This window comes from Filicampus tigris, chromosome 1 (genome assembly GCF_054856515.1).
Source record: "Filicampus tigris isolate MCC_2025a chromosome 1, RoL_Ftig_1.0, whole genome shotgun sequence".
Lineage (NCBI taxonomy): Eukaryota > Metazoa > Chordata > Actinopteri > Syngnathiformes > Syngnathidae > Filicampus > Filicampus tigris.
In genome coordinates, this window is record NC_141217.1 from 3237195 (window position 1) to 3255167 (window position 17973).

The window sequence follows — 17973 nt, forward strand, 5'->3', positions numbered from 1 at the left end:
TTATTACAATACAATTTTATTTGTATAGCGCATTTCACAACATCTAGAGCTGTAACAAAGCACTTTACATACAAACCACAAAATCGCCATAATACATCAAGTGAAATCAAGAACTTAAAACACTATATGCAATAGACACCGGAAAAGAGATGAAAATTTCAGGTCTCAGTCGGATCAAAAGCCAGCCAATAGAAATGTGTCTTCAACCGGGTTTTAAACGTGGACAGAGAGGGGGCTGGCCTAACATCCAATGGGAAGGACCAGCAGCCGAAAAGGCTCGATCCCCTCTGAGGCTTCGCTTAGTCCTCGGCACCTCGAGCAGCGCCTGGTCCGCAGACCTGAGGCTGCGGGAAGGTGCGTAGGAGTGGAGGAGCTCGGAGAGGTACGCTGCGGCCAGGCCATTTAATGAATTATAAACAAATAAGAGAATCTTAAATTGAACCCTAAATGCACTGGGAGCCAGTGAAGGGAGGCCAGAATTGGTGTTTTGTGCTCCATTTTCCGAGCTCCAGTTAGTAGGCGGGCAGCAACATTTTGGACCAACTGGAGACATTTGAGAGAGAGGACTGGCTGACTCCAAAATAAAGTATATTACAGCAAGTAACATTTTTACATACTTTCAGCTAATGACAGCATTCCACTCCTACAATTGTTTATCTAAATTGGAGCATGCCATAGTCTATCACCATACACGAACATATTGGTAAAGTTCGAGGTACAGTGAATACAGTTTTGATATGAAAACCCATGAAAACAATCAAATGAAAAACAGTAAGTCATGCTATATCAGCACCGTCACAAAACAAGGACACCCTGCCATTTTTAGCCACTTGTCCATGACCCACCCATAATGAAACCGTTGCCCATTTTTGGGCCCCAACTCACCAGTTCATAATCAGTGGATTAGAGAACGACAGAATTTGAGAGCCCTGAAATGAACACAATCAAACCTTCAGGATGAACTACAAACCCCCAAATTCCAATGAAGTTGGGATGTTGAACATAAATAACATAAATAAAAACAGAATACAATTACTTGCAAATACATACGAATACACTGCATATACAAGGTATTTAATGTTCAAACTGATTAACTTTATTTTTATTTTTTTTTGCAAATACTGACCCATTTTGAATTTGATATCTGTTCAAAAAGGTTTCACTTTTCCTTTTAACAACGCTTTTGGGAATTGAATACAGTGTTTAAGCTTTTTAGGTGGATTCCTGTTCTTGTTTGATGTACACTGGGTCTCCATGCCAAGGGCACTAAATACACCTGTATACAGTAGAGACGTCCATAATTCGCAAAAGAAATTTGAAATGTGGACTCGTCAGACCACACTTCTCCACTTTGTATCAGTCCATCTTAAGCCGGTGGTGTTTGACGGATAACAGCCAAAGCGCAGAGGTTAAAAAAAAAAATAATAATAATTTTCGTATGGAATTGTATACTTTTAACTGAAAAATTAAAAAGTAAAATGTGTCTGGTTCTTCTAAATTTGTTTGAAGAATACGCATAAATTCTTATATTAAGATATTGATGAATCCCACATTTGTGCGTTGGACGTGCGTACGCATGCACCAATTGGTACGTACGCATTATTAGTAAAAGAGGCCCATTGTTCTTAAACTTAACTTAAAATCATTATATTGTGTTCTTATTTACGTTTTACGCAATGTCCCAACTTCATTGGAATTGGGTTTTGTAAAATAGTTCTCGTGAGCCACACTCTCTTGCCTAACCTCAGTTAATGCTGACCGCCTGACTGAACGGACATACTGGTCTACAGAAAATACTCCAAAATTGTGATGCAAAGGGGAACCAACTACAGTATATATTTTTTCCCATTATCAGTTCCTATGGAACAGTGGCCAGGCGTCCTGCTACTTTTAACCATATGGCTATTCCATTTTATCACAGACCTGAAGACATGGGTGTCGGAGTTCTCACACCCAGGAGTGAAGGACTTCTCTCAGTTGACCGTGGACCTGAGCAGAAAGCAGCTTATTGTTGGAGCGAGGTGCAAGTAATGACACGCCAAGCAGAAAAAAAACAACTGAAAAATAACGACCTTGTTTCTGATATCTTTCACAGAAACTTTCTCTTCAGCCTTAGTTTGAGCAATGCCTCCCTTATACAGGTAACGCTCACAGTTTGGTACTTTCCCAGTGCTACAGTTTGTGTTGTCAAGTTGTAAATGTTCCCGACCCAGTGTTTTTTGTTTTGTTTTTTGACTCAGGCAACGGAATGGACACCCGATGAAGACACAAGGCGCTCGTGCAAAAGCAAGGGGAAGTCAGAGGTACATATCGAAGCGTCTCTTTGAAATGGATCGATCACACTGACTCATGTCATGCTTGTATGCAGGAGGAGTGTCAAAACTACGTACGGGTTTTATTGCGCAGCGGGAGAACGCTTGTCACGTGTGGGACCAATGCCTTCACTCCTGTCTGTATGACCAGGCAGGTTGGTGCTAGCTTGACCTTGGCAAACCAGTGCAAGTCATCATCTTCCCGACTTCAAATGCAACCTTTATACACACTGTGTAATGCTTTCCTAATTGCCGTCAGATTGATAACATCAGTCAGGTGTTGGACACGGTGAACGGTGTTGCGCGATGTCCCTATGACCCCCGCCACAACTCCACGGCCATGATTTCGGAGATGGGCGAGCTGTACGCTGCAACGGTGATTGACTTCTCTGGACGCGACCCTGTCATCTACAGGAGCCTGGGCAACATGCACCCACTGCGCACGGCCCAGTACAACTCTAAATGGCTCAATGGTGAACAAAGACACACAGACGTAGTCCATCAGCCTTCTCGTCATCTCATCCTTTCTGTTTTGATCACTTCACCCCCTTTAGAGCCCCAATTTGTGTCTGCTTATGACATTGGCCGATTCGCCTACTTCTTCCTGAGGGAAACTGCTGTTGAAAACGACTGTGGAAAGATGGTATTCTCTCGCGTGGCCCGAGTGTGTAAAAACGACATGGGCGGTCGTTTCCTTTTGGAGGACACCTGGACTACCTTTATGAAGGCTCGACTAAACTGCTCACGCTCAGGAGAAATCCCCTTTCATTACAACGAACTACAGAGCACCTTCCACCTACCGGAGCAGGACTTGATCTATGGCATCTTCACTACTAATGTGTGAGTGATCTTTAATAGTATGGCGAGAGATTTGTCTCACAGCATTTGTAAATATTCAATTCTGCGTGAGAATTGTCGAATGTGAGTTTGTGGATCAGCAGACGCGCATTTATTTTTGTGACAGACAGCAGGGGCCTCGACGGAAAGTCAGTTCTGCTAACCTTTATTTCACCTTTCCTTCAGCTTTGTTGGATGACGTAATCAGGTCAAGGAGAGATGAAAAAGTGCTTCCTTTCCAACATAGGAAAGGACCAGGGGCGGAGCCCGAACGTGGCTAATGGGTGGGCCTGGAAAAATTAGGGTGGGCCTGAATATTTCTCTCACTGTGCAAAATCCTCCTGTCTTGACACATCGCACATTCAAATGAAACGCTAAAGTGAATAATATGAAGTTTAGATATTCCTTAGACAACCAAAATTATGCCATGCTAATTATTCAATAAAATAGAAAACACAACGAAACACAAATTTAAAAAAATCATTTAATTTATTAAAGATTGAAAAATGTAATTTTTTTCATGAATCCCACTGGGTGGCCAGTCTGTCAATCTGGGTGGGCCTGTGCACACCCAGGCCCACCCATGGCTCCGCCCCTGGAAAGGACAGCACTGTTTCAGATTAATTCGGCTCCACTGACGCCATCACATGACGGCGAGTGTTGCTGACGCTTAAAGTCGCTAGCTTTCGGACTTTAGCTGCAAAATATTAGATTAATAATAGTGAAATCAAAAAGGTACACATTCTAATTGTTGTTTTTGGGAAGGATCACTAATGATGTTATTCATTGATTTGGGAATCGCCCATTCTCTAGTAAATCATGATAAATTGTTTATAATTTGATTTCCCTTTGTATGAAACCACGCCTTTCCTTTTGCATCAAACGTATATTTCGTGGCCTCATTGACTAGCCAATGGTGACAAAAAGAAAAAATTGTATTTCAATTTTTTTAAATGAGTGTCTTTTGAAACAGTATTTTTTTAACTTTTGAGCGTGAAACTCGAGTGTCTTTGTGTAGTCTGTCAACTACGTCAATGTCCTGTTGCTTTAAACAGGGGTCTTCAATCCTGTTCCACGAGGGCCGGCATCCTACCTGTTTTCCTTCTCTCCCTGCTGCAACACACACCTGATTGAAATGATCACGATCTATATCCAGCTTCTGCAGCCCTTGATGATTGTCTCATCATTTTAATCAGGTGTGTTCCATGGAGAGATGGAAAACAGACAGGAAACCGTTCCTCGGGGAACAGGATTGAAGACCCCTGCTTTACATGTTGCTGCTGTAAAGAATTGTGGGTAATATCTTTTCATTAGGGTTGGTCAGGAATAATCTATGATAAAGGGTGCTTAAAGCGGAAGTCAACCCAAACATATTTTTTTCAAGGATATGTTCCCAGCAGGCCCACTAGTTGAAACACGGACCTCTGATTAATTTTGCATATGTGGAATATAAGTTAAGCAGCAAAATGCACTCGTTTTTAGCTATTTTCTCGGCTATTTTGTTTTCTGTCGACTGAAAATGACATCAAAACTGTTCATTTGCTCACAACAACCAATTACGGCTGACCTGTTTTCTGAATCTGAGCCGTGATTGATCGCTGTGAGCAGTTGTGATGTCATTTTCAGTCGACAGAAGACAAATTGGCCGCCCCCAGAGATGGCTAAAAACGAGTGGATTAACACTTATTCCACAAACACAATATTTATCAGAATGCCTTGTTTCACAGCTAGTGGGCTTTCATAGATCATATTCTTGAAAAAAAAAATGTTTGCGTTGACTTCCACTTTAAAGGTTGCATCCAGGCACCTTTCCTAAGCATTTGTAAAATTTGAAGGATCCTATCTTCCAAGTACATCCGGGTCATCTAGGCGTACAATTCACACGCAGAATTGAATTTTTACAAATGAGAAATAATGAGAAATGCACAGTATATTAAAGTGTAAGTCAACACCCCAAAATTCTTTACAACAATATGTTGCATGTGCCTCCACTAGTCTAAACACGGCATTCTGATTAATGTTGCGTTTGTGGAATATGAGTTAAGCAGCAAAATCCACCCATTTTTAGCCATCACAAGGGGCGGCCATTTTGTCACTTCTCTCGACTGAAAATGCCATCACAACTGCTCAGGGCTCAGGTAATGACCAATCACAGCTCACCTTTTTTCTGAAGCTGGGCCATGATTGGTCGTTATCTGAGCCCTGAGACACTGTGATGTCATTGTCAGTCGACAGAAGTGACAAACTTGCCGCCCCCTGAGACGGACAAAAACGGGTGGATTTTACTGCTTCCACATATGCAATATTAATCAGAATGCCGTGTTTCGACTAGTGGGGCTGCATAGAAAATATACTTGAAGAAAAAAATGTTTGCGTTGACCTCCCCTCTTTATGGAAAAAAAACGTAAAAGTTGCGAATATATTTGTGTATCTGCAAAACACATATGAAAAACACGGACGTATGTGTGAATAATTTTGAGGCTGTGATTAAATACTCCTCTTCATTAGGCCTCTGTCTCCAAAGACCTGTTCATTCAAACCTATATTTTCCTTGCATCCAAGCATAAAGTAGTCGTTTCAGGCTTTTCTCCTTTGTATAATGTCACGCCTATTTCACAGTGTAATTACAGCGCTGACATTTAGGAATAACCAGGGTTCAGTCGAGACAATTTCCCTATTTTCTGTTGTTTTTTTGGGTTGTTGTTTTTTTTGCAGAGCAATGGGTAATACTCAACAAAGTCAGGTTGACACACACATTTGTACTTGACAGTACTATACGTTGCTTTGGAAATGCATTTTCAGAAACATTTTTTCTGTAATACCTGTGATTATCCACTCACAGAAACAGCATGTCCGCAACTGCTGTTTGCGCCTTCAACCTGACTGCTGTCACGAAAGCTTTCAATGGACCGTTCCGCTACCAGGAGAACCCCCGCACTGCCTGGCTCTCGGCTCCAAATCCCATTGCCAATTTTCAGGTAGCCTCGTGCCGATGAGTATTCATGTATTGTAGCAGACAGGCTTTTCTGATGGGCAGCATAACGTTGGTGTTTTTTCCTGTATTGTCAGTGTGGCACGCTGGATGAAGGCGCTGGCACTGGTGGGAACCTGACCGAACGCAACCTCCAGGATGCTCAGCGGCTCTTTCTGATGCATGATGTGGTGCAGCCGGTAACGGTGAACCCTCTGCTCGCCCAGGACAACGTACGCTTCTCTAAGCTAGTGGTGGACATTGTGCAGGGCCGCGATGCCCTTTACCACGTCATGTACATCGGCACTGGTAAATGAGGCATGACACTTGACTTAAAAGCGAATTCATATGAAAGTCTTGACTGTTTCCACTTGGCCAATCAGAGTATGGCACCATCTTGAAGACTCTCGCCACAACTAATTCAATTCTTCATGGCTGCTACCTGGAGGAGCTCAGGATCCTTCCTGATGGCCAAATCGGGTCAATCAAGAGCCTGCAGATCCTACACACTGACAGATCTTTGTTTGTGGGACTTGACGACAGACTGGTGAAAATTCCATTAGAGAGATGCTCCAGCTATCCAACTGAGCGGTACGGAAGTGTTGATCATATAATCCTGCACATGTCGTATAGAATTTTGAATGTTGATCAACCACCTGTTTTAATTAGACACTGCTTGGAAGCTCGGGACCCATATTGTGGCTGGGATCGCAAACAGGAGCGTTGTACATCCATTGAGGAGAGCACCGACATGAACCAGTGGACCCAGAACATCACCCAGTGCCCAGTAAATCAGTGTATTCTGCTCGCTCTCTGCCTCTCTGTCTCTCTCTGACACACACACACACATTTATTTGTTCTTCCTCAAGGTGAGGAATCTAAAGCAGGATGGCGGGTTTGGCCCGTGGGCACCGTGGCAACCCTGTAACCACAATGACGGCGAGGGTTCCATCAGCAGTTGCATTTGCCGGTCCCGCTTGTGCGACGGACCAGTGGCCCGATGCGGTGGGCTGGACTGTAAAGGCCCAAACATTCAGGTGGCCAACTGCTCCCGGTAAGCTCAAAGTGCTGTGGCAACTGACAGCATCAGCCAATGTGACAAACGGCTCTTTACAATTGATGACCAGTATTATGACAGCATCGGACAGCAAATGTTTATGGGCCACCTTTCCACCAAGCGGCAGTGTGCAGTTTGGGTCATCATGGTAACGGTTCAGGTTGCTGCACAGATATCAAGCTTGTGTTGCGCAGCACGGTGTGTCAACCACATAAATAGCTTGACATCCAGCATCCACACTATGAATGTCACAAGTTGTTGAGACACTCCCTCTCCTGTCAATTCCGTATTCATCCACAGTTGCCGTGAAAGAACTTGTGATAGGACTCGATGTAGTTAAAGTCTGAGGGGTACAGCGTGGATATGACTGGAGTGAGTTCAGTCCCGTTGCATCCCAGATTACTCACAGCCATCTCGAAGGTACTGTGACTGACAGACAGTGGTCTCCATGTGAGGTATTCAGTAATCCTTGTGACGAGGTGTGAGTCCACACCGATTCCTGTCAGCTTGCTGCTAAGTAGGAGGCGCTCTGTGGTGTTGAGAGCACTTGAGAACTCAAAGAGCATGATTCTTACTGATCTTCTCCCTTTATTTCAGTAGAAGTGGGAGCTGTGCAGCAGCTACCCAATGGCAACATCCACTCACACCTTTTTCTTGCAGGCACCCGCAGGGGGTTGAGGGCATGGTGGATCTAGATTCTGAAGGGATGTGCAGAAATGTTCGGTAAATAAGTCAGGTCAAGTCAATTTTATATATGTAGCGCCATTTCACAATTGTCATTTGAAGGCACTTTACACTTTACAAGAACCACACTCCCCATACATTCAAGAAAACCAAAATGAGTAAGCATTACTTGGCAACGGAGTGCAACAGTCATTTATGGAGGTACGGTATCACGCCACATGGTGGCGCCTCTTTAATTTATTATGTCAGTTGACCATGTCTCCTTACTTGACCTTTTTCACTACACTTTTTGTCATTGACTCTGTCGGGCCAGGCCGCTGTGCTCCCAGCTAACACGTGGTACAGCTGAGTAAGTATTGTTTTTGCTAGCAAACAATAAGTACCCGTGGAAAGTCTTCACTCCTTTACCTGTCCAACAGCACATGTCCATAGCTTGCCACCTCCTCAGCTCGCACCACCACACATTACAGGAGGTAAGGGGAAAAACTCCCTCTGAGCAGGAGTATAGCCAGAACATTTTCAGTGGGGTGGCACAACAACTCAGCGAGGCGTGGCCATGCATGCGACCGTCATTCTTTATCATAGCATCCGCACTCTGGGTTTCGTGAAATAAAAGTCACACATACCCAGAACAAATCCCATCACACTCATAAACAAGCAGGAAAAAAGTAAAAAACATCATTTTGTTAAGATTAATTTATTAGATAATTCCATTTTCTTTGCGGTGGCTTTGCTTTTGTGTACTATCTCATAGTCTACTTGTATCTCATGCACTGAGTTGCTAGGTAACAGCCAGTCAGAGTGATCAATTGTCACAGACGGCCAATGCCATTGCCAATGCATACTACAATCAAAGACTCGTTCATTCAAATGACATAAAAATCTCTTAATTTTGCACAATTCTAAATGTTGCTTTTTACTTAGGACTCTTCTTGATTGTGTTATGAGTGTGTGTGCAAGACTGGTATAGGTGTGCTGATTTCTCAAACTTCTCTGCCATGTTGTTTGCTTGCTATGTTGTGAAAGTAATCATTTTGATTGATGTTGACTGTAAGAATTGAATGTTCTTTACTGAAAACAAGATTATTTTAGTTTGCATTCATATCAATTGTACATTTATTCTTTAAATATGCATTTAATAAAAACATAGCATCAAGAGGTCTAAGAATACTGCATCCATGTGAAAATGGCAGAAAAATCACAGATATCAAAATGTTCCCCAAAGGTTAGGGGTGGCCAAGGGGCCGGCCACAGAGTGACAAGGGGTGGCCTTGGCACCATCCCTGCCTCTGAGAAAGAAAGCTGAACCAGAACCCGGGTTCTGTGGGACGACTGTATGTGTCGGCTAGATGAGTTGAGCTGAAGAGACATATTAGAGGGTCATGGGATAGATAGATAGAGAGAAAGAGAAAAGAAGGACTGCTCTAACCCCTGCTATGGTGTTGATACTGCTAATGAATGTACATAAAAATACACAGTGGATTCGTGTTTGTTTTTTTGGTGCATTTTTACAATCTTGAACTTTGACTGAACTTTGATCATATGAATTGTGTGGAATTTTGTAAATAAATAAAAGAAAGAAAGAAAAAAAAGACTCAGATTTCACACTGAGTGAGGACATTTCTGAGTAAATTTATTAGAAAACCTCATTATTGTAGTATTCATACATTTTTGTGACATTATTGTTTGGTGGTATGCCATGAGAATTTTTAAATTTGAAATGGCTACCTTGGCTCAGTAAAGGTTGAGAAACACAAGCATGTCATATTTATCTGGTCAGAATTGTGGGTCTCATTTAAACAAAATGGCCGCCCCCTGAGATGGATAAAAACGGGTGTATTTTGCTTCTTAACTCGTATTCTAGAAACGCAATTATAATCAAAATGCTGTTTTTAGACTAGTGGGGGCGCATACAACATTTTAATGTAAAGAAAATATTTGGGTTGAACTAAGAACATCAACACCAGTACTTCAGTAATATATTACTGGATCACATGTAAAGGTATGTTCATCTTCCACATCCTGTTCAGGAACGGCGGCTGGACTCCCTGGTCTTCATGGGGCCATTGTAGCAGCAGCTGTGGGGTCGGTTTTGAAGTGAGGCAGCGGTCATGCAACAACCCCTCACCTCGTTACGGAGGTCGAATCTGTGTTGGCCAAGGTCGAGAGGAGAGGTGAGAAGGAATGAGAGGGAAAGGGATTTTCAGGAGAATCAATTTTGTTCAAAAGGAAAAAAACAATAATTCACAGATTGCACATGGCGAGCATTAAACATAACTATTTAGGAAGAATGGTGTGTTTTCAGGCTGTGCAATGAAAAAAAAACATGCCCGTTACCAGTGCTGTGGACTGCATGGGGGGCGTGGGCTCAATGCAATGCTGAATGTGGAGGAGGGGTACACGCCAGGACCAGAACCTGTGAGAATGGAAACACCTGTCCTGGATGTTCCATGGTAATGTGTCGCTTGTGCTCTCAATCACTTGATTCTCACCTTTAATGGACCGCAACAGTGAAGTTATTGATTCTGCTCTTTAGGAGTATAAGACCTGTAACCTGGAGGCCTGCCCTGAGGTGCGCCGCAACACCCCGTGGACTCCCTGGATGCCGGTCAACGTCAGTCAAGTTGGATCACGCCAAGAGCAGAGATACAGATACACGTGCCGGGCATTGCTGAGGGACGTTCAACAACTTCAATTGGGAAAGAAGAAAATAGAGACCAGGTTTTGTCCAAATGATGGTTTTGGAACCTGCCAAACTGACTGTAAGAACATGAGACCACAAGGCATTTATTAGGTGCATTGAGAGACACTGTACAAGGCCTAATTTGAGAAATTGCTTTCTGTATCTTACTTTCAGCTCTGGTTGATGACTTGGTCAAGTCAGGTAGCCGGACTTTGTCACAGCCTAAAGTTACACACTGGGAATCTTGGGAAACATGGTCCACCTGTTCCCAGCAATGTTCCAGAGGCTTTCGAACACGGAGACGCGGTTGCTCCACAGCGGAGGGCAGGACCAATCCAAGTGCATGTGTAGGATCCCCGGTGGATTATCAAGATTGCAACATGCAACCATGCCTAGGTAGGATTCTTGTTACTGTATATATTCTGACAGATTTGGTGAATGGTCAAGAGATATCTTGACTAGATGTCTTTAAAAAAAAAAATGTGTGTGTGCGTGCGTTTCTAATGTGTGCTTGGGTGTGTGTACGTGTGGTTACTGGAACACCTGCAAAAAAACCACCAGTATTGGGAGAAAATGCAAATTCCACACAGAAAGACATTTTTGAGTGTTCAGAATAGCAAACCGGGGGCCTTCTGGATGTAAGGGGGAAAAAACTCCATATATGCCTGCTTTTGTTCCAGTGGACGGAGCCTGGTCATGTTGGTCTTCATGGTCCCAATGTTCTGTGAGCTGTGGGGGTGGCCATTTTCTGCGGACACGGTCATGTGACAATCCACCTCCTGCCAACGGTGGTGGGATCTGTATTGGTCTACACACCGAAGAGGCACTTTGCAATACACACGCTTGTGGAGGTACAGCATTCATCAAGCCAATTCCCTGTGTTTCTGTAGACCATTTGTACTGATAAATCACACCATGCAAAGTGAGTAGATTAAGTCTAATTCATTCTTTTGATTTTAAAGGGTTAACCATCCATCCATTTTCTGAAGCGCTTCTCCTCAAGAGGAGTGCTGGAGCCTATCCCAGCTGTCTTCTCAGTAGTGGGTGGGGTACACCCTTAACTGGTTGCCAGCCAAACGCAGGGGCACACATAGACGAGCAAGCATTCAAACTCACAATCACACTTAGGGACAATCTAGACTAGAATGTTCTATTAACCTACCATGCATGTTTTTGAAATGCGGGAGGGAACCGGAGTGCCTGGAGAAAACCTACACAGGTGCGGGGAGAGTATGCAAACTCCACACAGGAAGGCTGGAGCCTGGAATCAAACCCTGTACCAATGCACTGAGAGGCAGATGTTAATTACAGATGTTTTTACTCACCATACTTCATTTCAAACAGCATAAGTTCCGTTCCCACTCAGTGGCAGAGTGATGAGTTTGAGATGTTGCTATCTGTGTGTCCTTTTGGCTGACAACCAGTCCAAAGTGTACCCCACTCATTGTACTGTCAGCTGCGATAGACTTTGACTCCCCCACCCTGAACAGGATAAATGTGGAGAAGATGGATAGATGGATGGACGGACAGATGTTTTTATATACACTGCTCAAAAATCTGTTCCATATAGAAAGCGGTTTCTGGGGGTTTCTTGACTTTCTTATTTGCAGCACGCTGCAATAATTCAGCCCACATGTCAGTTGCGATTGACAGGAAAGCCATGTGATGACGGTGAACACTATCAATGGTATACAAAATGGATGATTTGTGAATTGTATTTTCTTTCACTGGTCATCAGGTTGGGATGTGTGGTCAGACTGGGGGAACTGCGATGAGGAGGGAATGCAGTATCGCTCTCGCTCCTGTGGCGAAAACCTGGACGCTAATTTGTGCCCGGGTAACATAAGCCAGGCCAGGCCATGCCAGACACATGAGGTAGCAGGTAAACACCACACAATGATTTGACTGTCAGATGGACTAGAGGGCTTCAGTGGTTGAAAAAAATAAATAAATGTGCCTTAACAACAGAACGGAACTTCAGATAGTCACTGATCTTGTTCTTTTGGGGGGTGGGGGGGGGGGTGTTCTCCCCACCGTAGAAGGTCCAATCCAATCCATTGCATGCTGCTGGTCAACCTCTGACTTGTTAGAATTTGGAAACAAAATCCCCTAAATGAAATAATGACAGTAGAAATAATCCACCCCAGGGTGAAACTCCTGCCATCATGAGGCCTTTTACAGGCAATTTCTAAATAATATTTTTACCTTTTCAGCAATTGGATGGCAACCAGTTCTGCCTGTGACCCAAGACAAGCTAAGAAAATGGATGGACAGATGTATTTTAAAATTTATATCGGTCATAAAAAAGTATATAAAAAAGTTAGCCTCTATTAATGTTATGATTTGTCTGACCCCATTCAATTTCCATTTGTGCCATTTCAGTAATTTTGCCTGAACAGGAGGACAACAACTGTGGAAGTAAGTGAAAGAAAGGATTGTCTTTCAATTGGTGCAGATTCTAATTCTCACTAGCTCACCGCCCACCTTGTCTCTGACAGCTTTCACATTGTTCCAGCTGGTCGCTGTGGGCATGGCTAGTTTTTTTGCAGCTACCCTCTTGTCGGCGCTGGTCGGCGCCTATTGTCACCATCAGAGTCGACCCTCCGAGTCAGCTGCCATCCACCCCAGCACACACAACCACCTCACCTACAACAAGCATGACAATGCCATGCCAAAGAATGAGAAGTACATTCCCATGGAGGTTGTGGTGGGTTCTAGTTTTCAGTTTTTCACAATCTTTTACTTGTGCGTTCACGTTTTTTTTTTTTGATAACTCAAGCTTAACCCAACCCCGCAGATGCTACACAAGAACAATCTTCACGTGAATGATGATACCAGCCGCCACTTCCCTTCCAGCAACATGTTCGCTACCACTTACTACCCTCCCAACCTGAGCAAGTATGACTTTCCACCGGACGCACCATGCAGGGCTTACGTGCACAGCTAACAGCACATCAGCTCAAACCGAATCACCAAAATTCTCAAAGTGCTCGTGGACGCGGAAATACCCAAAAGACCTTGTATCATTTTAAAGCACACTCTGCCAACATCTTAACCAAGACTTGCAATTTTGTTTGGTAACAAAGCGATCAAAAAAATGAAAAGAACAAAACTACGAAGGATTCGCTAAGCAAGCACATATTACTCTTTTATTTCCTAGCACAAAAAAAAAGAAAGACATAGCGGTAGGTGTGCTACATCACTCACAGGATGGGATGCTGTAGTTTGGACCATCTTGGACGAGCTCATTTTCACCAAGTCAACAAGCATGAAACAACACAGAAGACGACAATTGAACGAGCTGAGGGTGATGATTTCTTCCTTCTGAATGATGACAGATGAATGCTTTGTTCAAAGACGGTGTATGCTTTGGGTTTTTCACCCACCTGAAGACTTTCCTGGAGAAAACCTGCATACTGGAGTCTTTCATTGTATAGAGACAGAAATAGTTGATAGTTTCTTTTTTGTTTTTTTAATGTCATCAATACCTATTTGGAACACTGAACTGCTGATATTCAGTATATTTTTGTATAATGTACCGCTCAAGAGAAATAAACTTGTTTTCTGGTAGGACAGTTGATGTGTGGTTGGCACAAGCTTTGCCATTTACAAAGTCTTTCTCTTTGTAAATGGCATGTCCCTCTTCTTCCTCCCACTGTCCATGGTGTGTCTATGGCTAGGTTCGCACCGCAGGCAAATGCGACTCGGATCAAATTTTTTCTTCCATATGTGACCTGTATCGGATTTTTTTATGACCGTCTGAACGGCTCAATTCCGATTTTTTCTAATCCGACCTGGGTCGCTTTCATATGTGGTCCTAGATCGATTACGTTTCTGATTTTTTTACAATGAGACTGCAGTCTGGCTGTACGTTTCTGATTTTTTTACAATGCGACTGCAGTCTGTGAACAGCCAGGTCGCATATATCCGACATTGACATCGTCCGGAGCACATTCCGCGCAGGCAGGAAAGGAAAGTGCTGGCAGCAGGGTATCGAATCTACAAAGTTATTTTGAGTAACACTATTGATTTTATATTTTACTTTAATTTAATCCCACTTGAAACATGAAGCATAAAGTGGACATTTATGGCGATCGCAGTAGCCACGGCTCAGATAAATTCATTTTTTACGCACGGTTAAGACGTGACGTCATCGTTAGTGATGTCTCCATGAAATGAGACATTAAAGCCTCGCCTCATAATGTCCCCCCAAATACTGTATTTATTTCTTCCTGCTACCTAATCGCTTGACTGTATAAATTCCCCACACGCTGGTCCACATTTACTTCCGCAAACACAACGTCGGGAGTGACGTCGTCTCTTCTTCTGCGCATGCCGGTCACTTTGGTGACGTATGTGTTCATACAGCAGACAATACCGAGGTCGCATTTATAATGTAATATGAATGCTTACACAAAAAAAATCAGATTTTTTAAAACAATCCGAATTGAGCATTAAGACCTGCGGTGTGAACTTAGCCTATGTCAGAGATGTGACTGGCAGGTAATCAGTCCTGGGTGTACCCCGCCTCTCATCCTAATCCATTTGAAATTGGCTCGTTTCCCTGTGAACAGGATACTTGTTTTCGTCAATGGATGGATGGATAGAATATCTTGTTATCCACGTTCAATGTCAAAATACTCTGTGATGTCTAAAGGAAGATGGACAGGGGTGCACGTAACTAGTACGCTGGTACGCATGCGCAACAGAAATCACGAATGCGTACCGTCATTGCGTACCTGTACACACTAGTGGTGCACTGCAACGAATCATCTTTGGCCCGTGATCGGTAAGGATCAAGCATCACGGTTCAAGACTGGAACTATGTGAAAAAAACTGCGCGTTCACATTAAGGCAACGTGACATGTTTCTGGGCACAGGGATTATTATTATAATTTTTTTTAAAAGCGTTAGTCAACGCAAATATTTTTTTTTCAAGAATATGCTGTATGCAAGCCCACTAGTAGAAACAGGGCATTCTGATAAATATTGCATTTGTCGAATAAGTGTTAATCCAACCGTTTTTAGCCATCTCCGGGGGCGGCCATTTTGTCTTCTGTCGACTGAAAATGACATCACAACGACCAATCACGGCTCGGATCCAGAAAATAGGTCAGCCATGATTGGTCGTTGTGAGCAGTTGTGATGTCATTTTCAGTGGACAGAAGACAAAGTGGCCACCCCCAGAGATGGCTAAAAACGAGTGCATTTTGCTGCTTAATTTATATTCCACAAACGCAAAATTAATCAGAATGCCGTGTTTCAACTAGCGGGCCTGCTGGGAACATATTCTTGAAAAAAATATGTTTGGGTTGACTTCCACTTTAAGTAACCACAATAATTTCTAGAATGATGACAACGTGGTAGATAGGTACTGCTAAGATTGAAGTCAAATCTTACCTGACACTCCATAGACAATAGTGTTGTTAACAATCCTGCCAAATCAGAATAATCTTTATTGGCTAAGTATGTAAAACTCAAGGAATTTGTCTCTGGTTGTATGAGATAGGTTTTTCCTAAATGTAAGGGTACCATTTGTGCAGTAGTGCCACCCAGTGACAGCTGTGCAACTATGTGGAGAGTCAACAAGCAAATATCAAGTGACCAGCGGTGCGGTAATTACAATACTATGATAATCGTTGTGGAATGTTGATCAACAACAGTTGTACAAGTATGTAGAGAGCCGAAGCTACAACGATCCGTACGGGAACACTGTCACATAGTGATGTGCAAAATTGGTAAATATTTGCCAAGTGCCACTATGGTATTTGAGTCAACTGTTGAGTGAGTTAATGGGGAGAGGGAAAAAGCTGTTTGAATGTCTGCTGGTTTTGGTGTGCATGGTTCGATAGCGCCTACCTGAGGGGAGGAGCTGGAAGAGGTGGTGATCAGTGTGTGAGGGGTCCAGGAGAATTTTTCATGCCCTTGTCTCGGTTCTTGAAGTGTGCAAGGCCACTAGAGAGGGTAGGGGTACCATAGATTTTTTCCACAGTCCCAACTGTCCGTTTCAGTCGGATTTGATCCTTTTTTGTGGCGGCACCAAACCAGACTGTGATGGAAGAATAAAGGACTGGTTCGAGGACTGCTGCGTAGAACTGTCGCAACAGCTCCTGTGGCAAGCCGTGCTTCTTTCGCAGCCTCAGGAAGAACATCCTCTTCTTCTTCAGGATGGAATTGATGTTGGCCTCCCCGTTGGCCACATAGATGGGGAAAAAATGGGCATCCCACTATGCTTAGCGCCACAATTTTTTAAAGTTTCCCGTCAACCGTTTATCACCTACAAAACGGGCGTCCATCATAGGGGGACAGGCGGACTGGGCCGTCACATAGGCGGTATGCCCAGTTCTGGTATTTACTATGTTTTGGTTGAAGCAGGTGTAGGCAGCTAGAGTCACAAGCTGCACGTGACCTTTTTTGGACTGGTGAGTAGCGCACCTGACTCCATTCCGTCGAATGCTTGACAAACATTTTGCCTAGTCTCCAAAATGTAACATGTAAGATGATACGAAAACCCTATTGTCCTCGAAGGAATTTGATTGAATTGAAGTGTTTGTGTGAAAAGTTAATGTCTACATTATGTCCGTGGAATTGTTACACCCTTCCCCAATCTGGAAGACAACTCTTGACTCAATACTTATGTGAGTATTGAGTTGCAAAATAACCTCTAGGGTAAGGGTGCCCAAGTCCGGTCCTCGAGAGCCCCTATGCAGACAGTTTTAGGTGTTTCCCTCTTCCAACACATCTGAATCAAATGATCAGGATCATTATCAGGCTTCTCGGAGCTTACTGGTGAACCGATCATTTGAATTAGGTGTGTTGGATGAGGAAAACATCTAAAAACTGTCTGCATGGGGGTTCTCGAGGACCGGACTTGGGCACCCCTGCTCCAGGGGTTTCTCATTTGGCCTATAGGAAAAGGACTTGAGTATGTAATGTTAATCGTTTTGTATCCATATACTTCCATATACCATATACTAGTCCAAATGAAGGCAACGCTCACAAACAGAGAGATGCTATACTAACCAGACCAGGTGTAAGAGATTTGTCAAATATGTAACGCCTACCTTTGCTTTTTACTTTTGCCGCTGGACCCTGGGTGAAAAACTATGGCACTGATCGACAGAATGTTTATAGGTGTGGGTACTGAAAATGAATTCCCTACTTTCAGGAAAATTAACATCCTAATGACGATAAGGCATTTCTTTTGACCACAAATGTTATTCTAAGGGTTTTGATGTTTTCCTGAGTGAATTTAGAATTGAGGAGAATTTGTTCACTATATTATTGATGTGTCTGACCTGATTTTATTATTGGCAAGATGGGCAGTTTTCACATGGAAATTAAGAAAGAACATACATTGTGCCCTACTGCTGTTTTATATGAGCAGCCTGAAATGGATTGAATAAAAAACAAAAAGGTTTTTTGAATT

The 17973-nt window shown here is 43.2% G+C and overlaps 1 protein-coding gene and 1 long non-coding RNA gene across 6 annotated transcripts in view; one reads left to right on the top strand and one right to left on the bottom strand.

Moving 5' to 3' along the window:
* LOC147152503 (semaphorin-5B-like) overlaps window positions 1-14119 on the top strand; it is a 35266-nt gene extending 21147 nt beyond the window's left edge. Inside the window, exons 8-28 of one of the 5 annotated variants that reach the window (XM_086047577.1) lie at window positions 1922-2021; window positions 2096-2141; window positions 2214-2303; window positions 2369-2467; window positions 2572-2785; window positions 2867-3152; window positions 5992-6127; window positions 6219-6429; window positions 6504-6711; window positions 6790-6907; window positions 6990-7174; window positions 9892-10035; window positions 10167-10314; window positions 10398-10623; window positions 10719-10940; window positions 11225-11395; window positions 12283-12426; window positions 12758-12820; window positions 12927-12962; window positions 13043-13251; window positions 13342-14119. In XM_086047577.1, the coding sequence (XP_085903703.1) occupies window positions 1922-2021; window positions 2096-2141; window positions 2214-2303; window positions 2369-2467; window positions 2572-2785; window positions 2867-3152; window positions 5992-6127; window positions 6219-6429; window positions 6504-6711; window positions 6790-6907; window positions 6990-7174; window positions 9892-10035; window positions 10167-10314; window positions 10398-10623; window positions 10719-10940; window positions 11225-11395; window positions 12283-12426; window positions 12758-12820; window positions 12927-12962; window positions 13043-13251; window positions 13342-13491 (3206 nt within the window). In that variant the 3' untranslated portion in view covers window positions 13492-14119. Of the gene's footprint in view, window positions 1-1921; window positions 2024-2095; window positions 2142-2213; window positions 2304-2368; window positions 2468-2571; window positions 2786-2866; window positions 3153-5991; window positions 6128-6218; window positions 6430-6503; window positions 6712-6789; window positions 6908-6989; window positions 7175-9891; window positions 10036-10166; window positions 10315-10397; window positions 10624-10718; window positions 10941-11224; window positions 11396-12282; window positions 12427-12757; window positions 12821-12926; window positions 12963-13042; window positions 13252-13341 lie in introns of all 5 variants that reach the window. The other 4 variants (XM_086047584.1, XM_086047601.1, XM_086047610.1 and 1 more) reach the window with 4 other exon arrangements.
* LOC147152508 (uncharacterized) lies at window positions 9474-15439 on the bottom strand. The gene is made up of 3 exons (XR_015089012.1): window positions 10354-15439; window positions 10199-10277; window positions 9474-10008 (listed from the first exon to the last, which is right to left on the bottom strand). It is a non-coding gene; the product is annotated as an uncharacterized LOC147152508 (long non-coding RNA).
* Between the last annotated feature and the right edge of the window lie 2534 nt (window positions 15440-17973).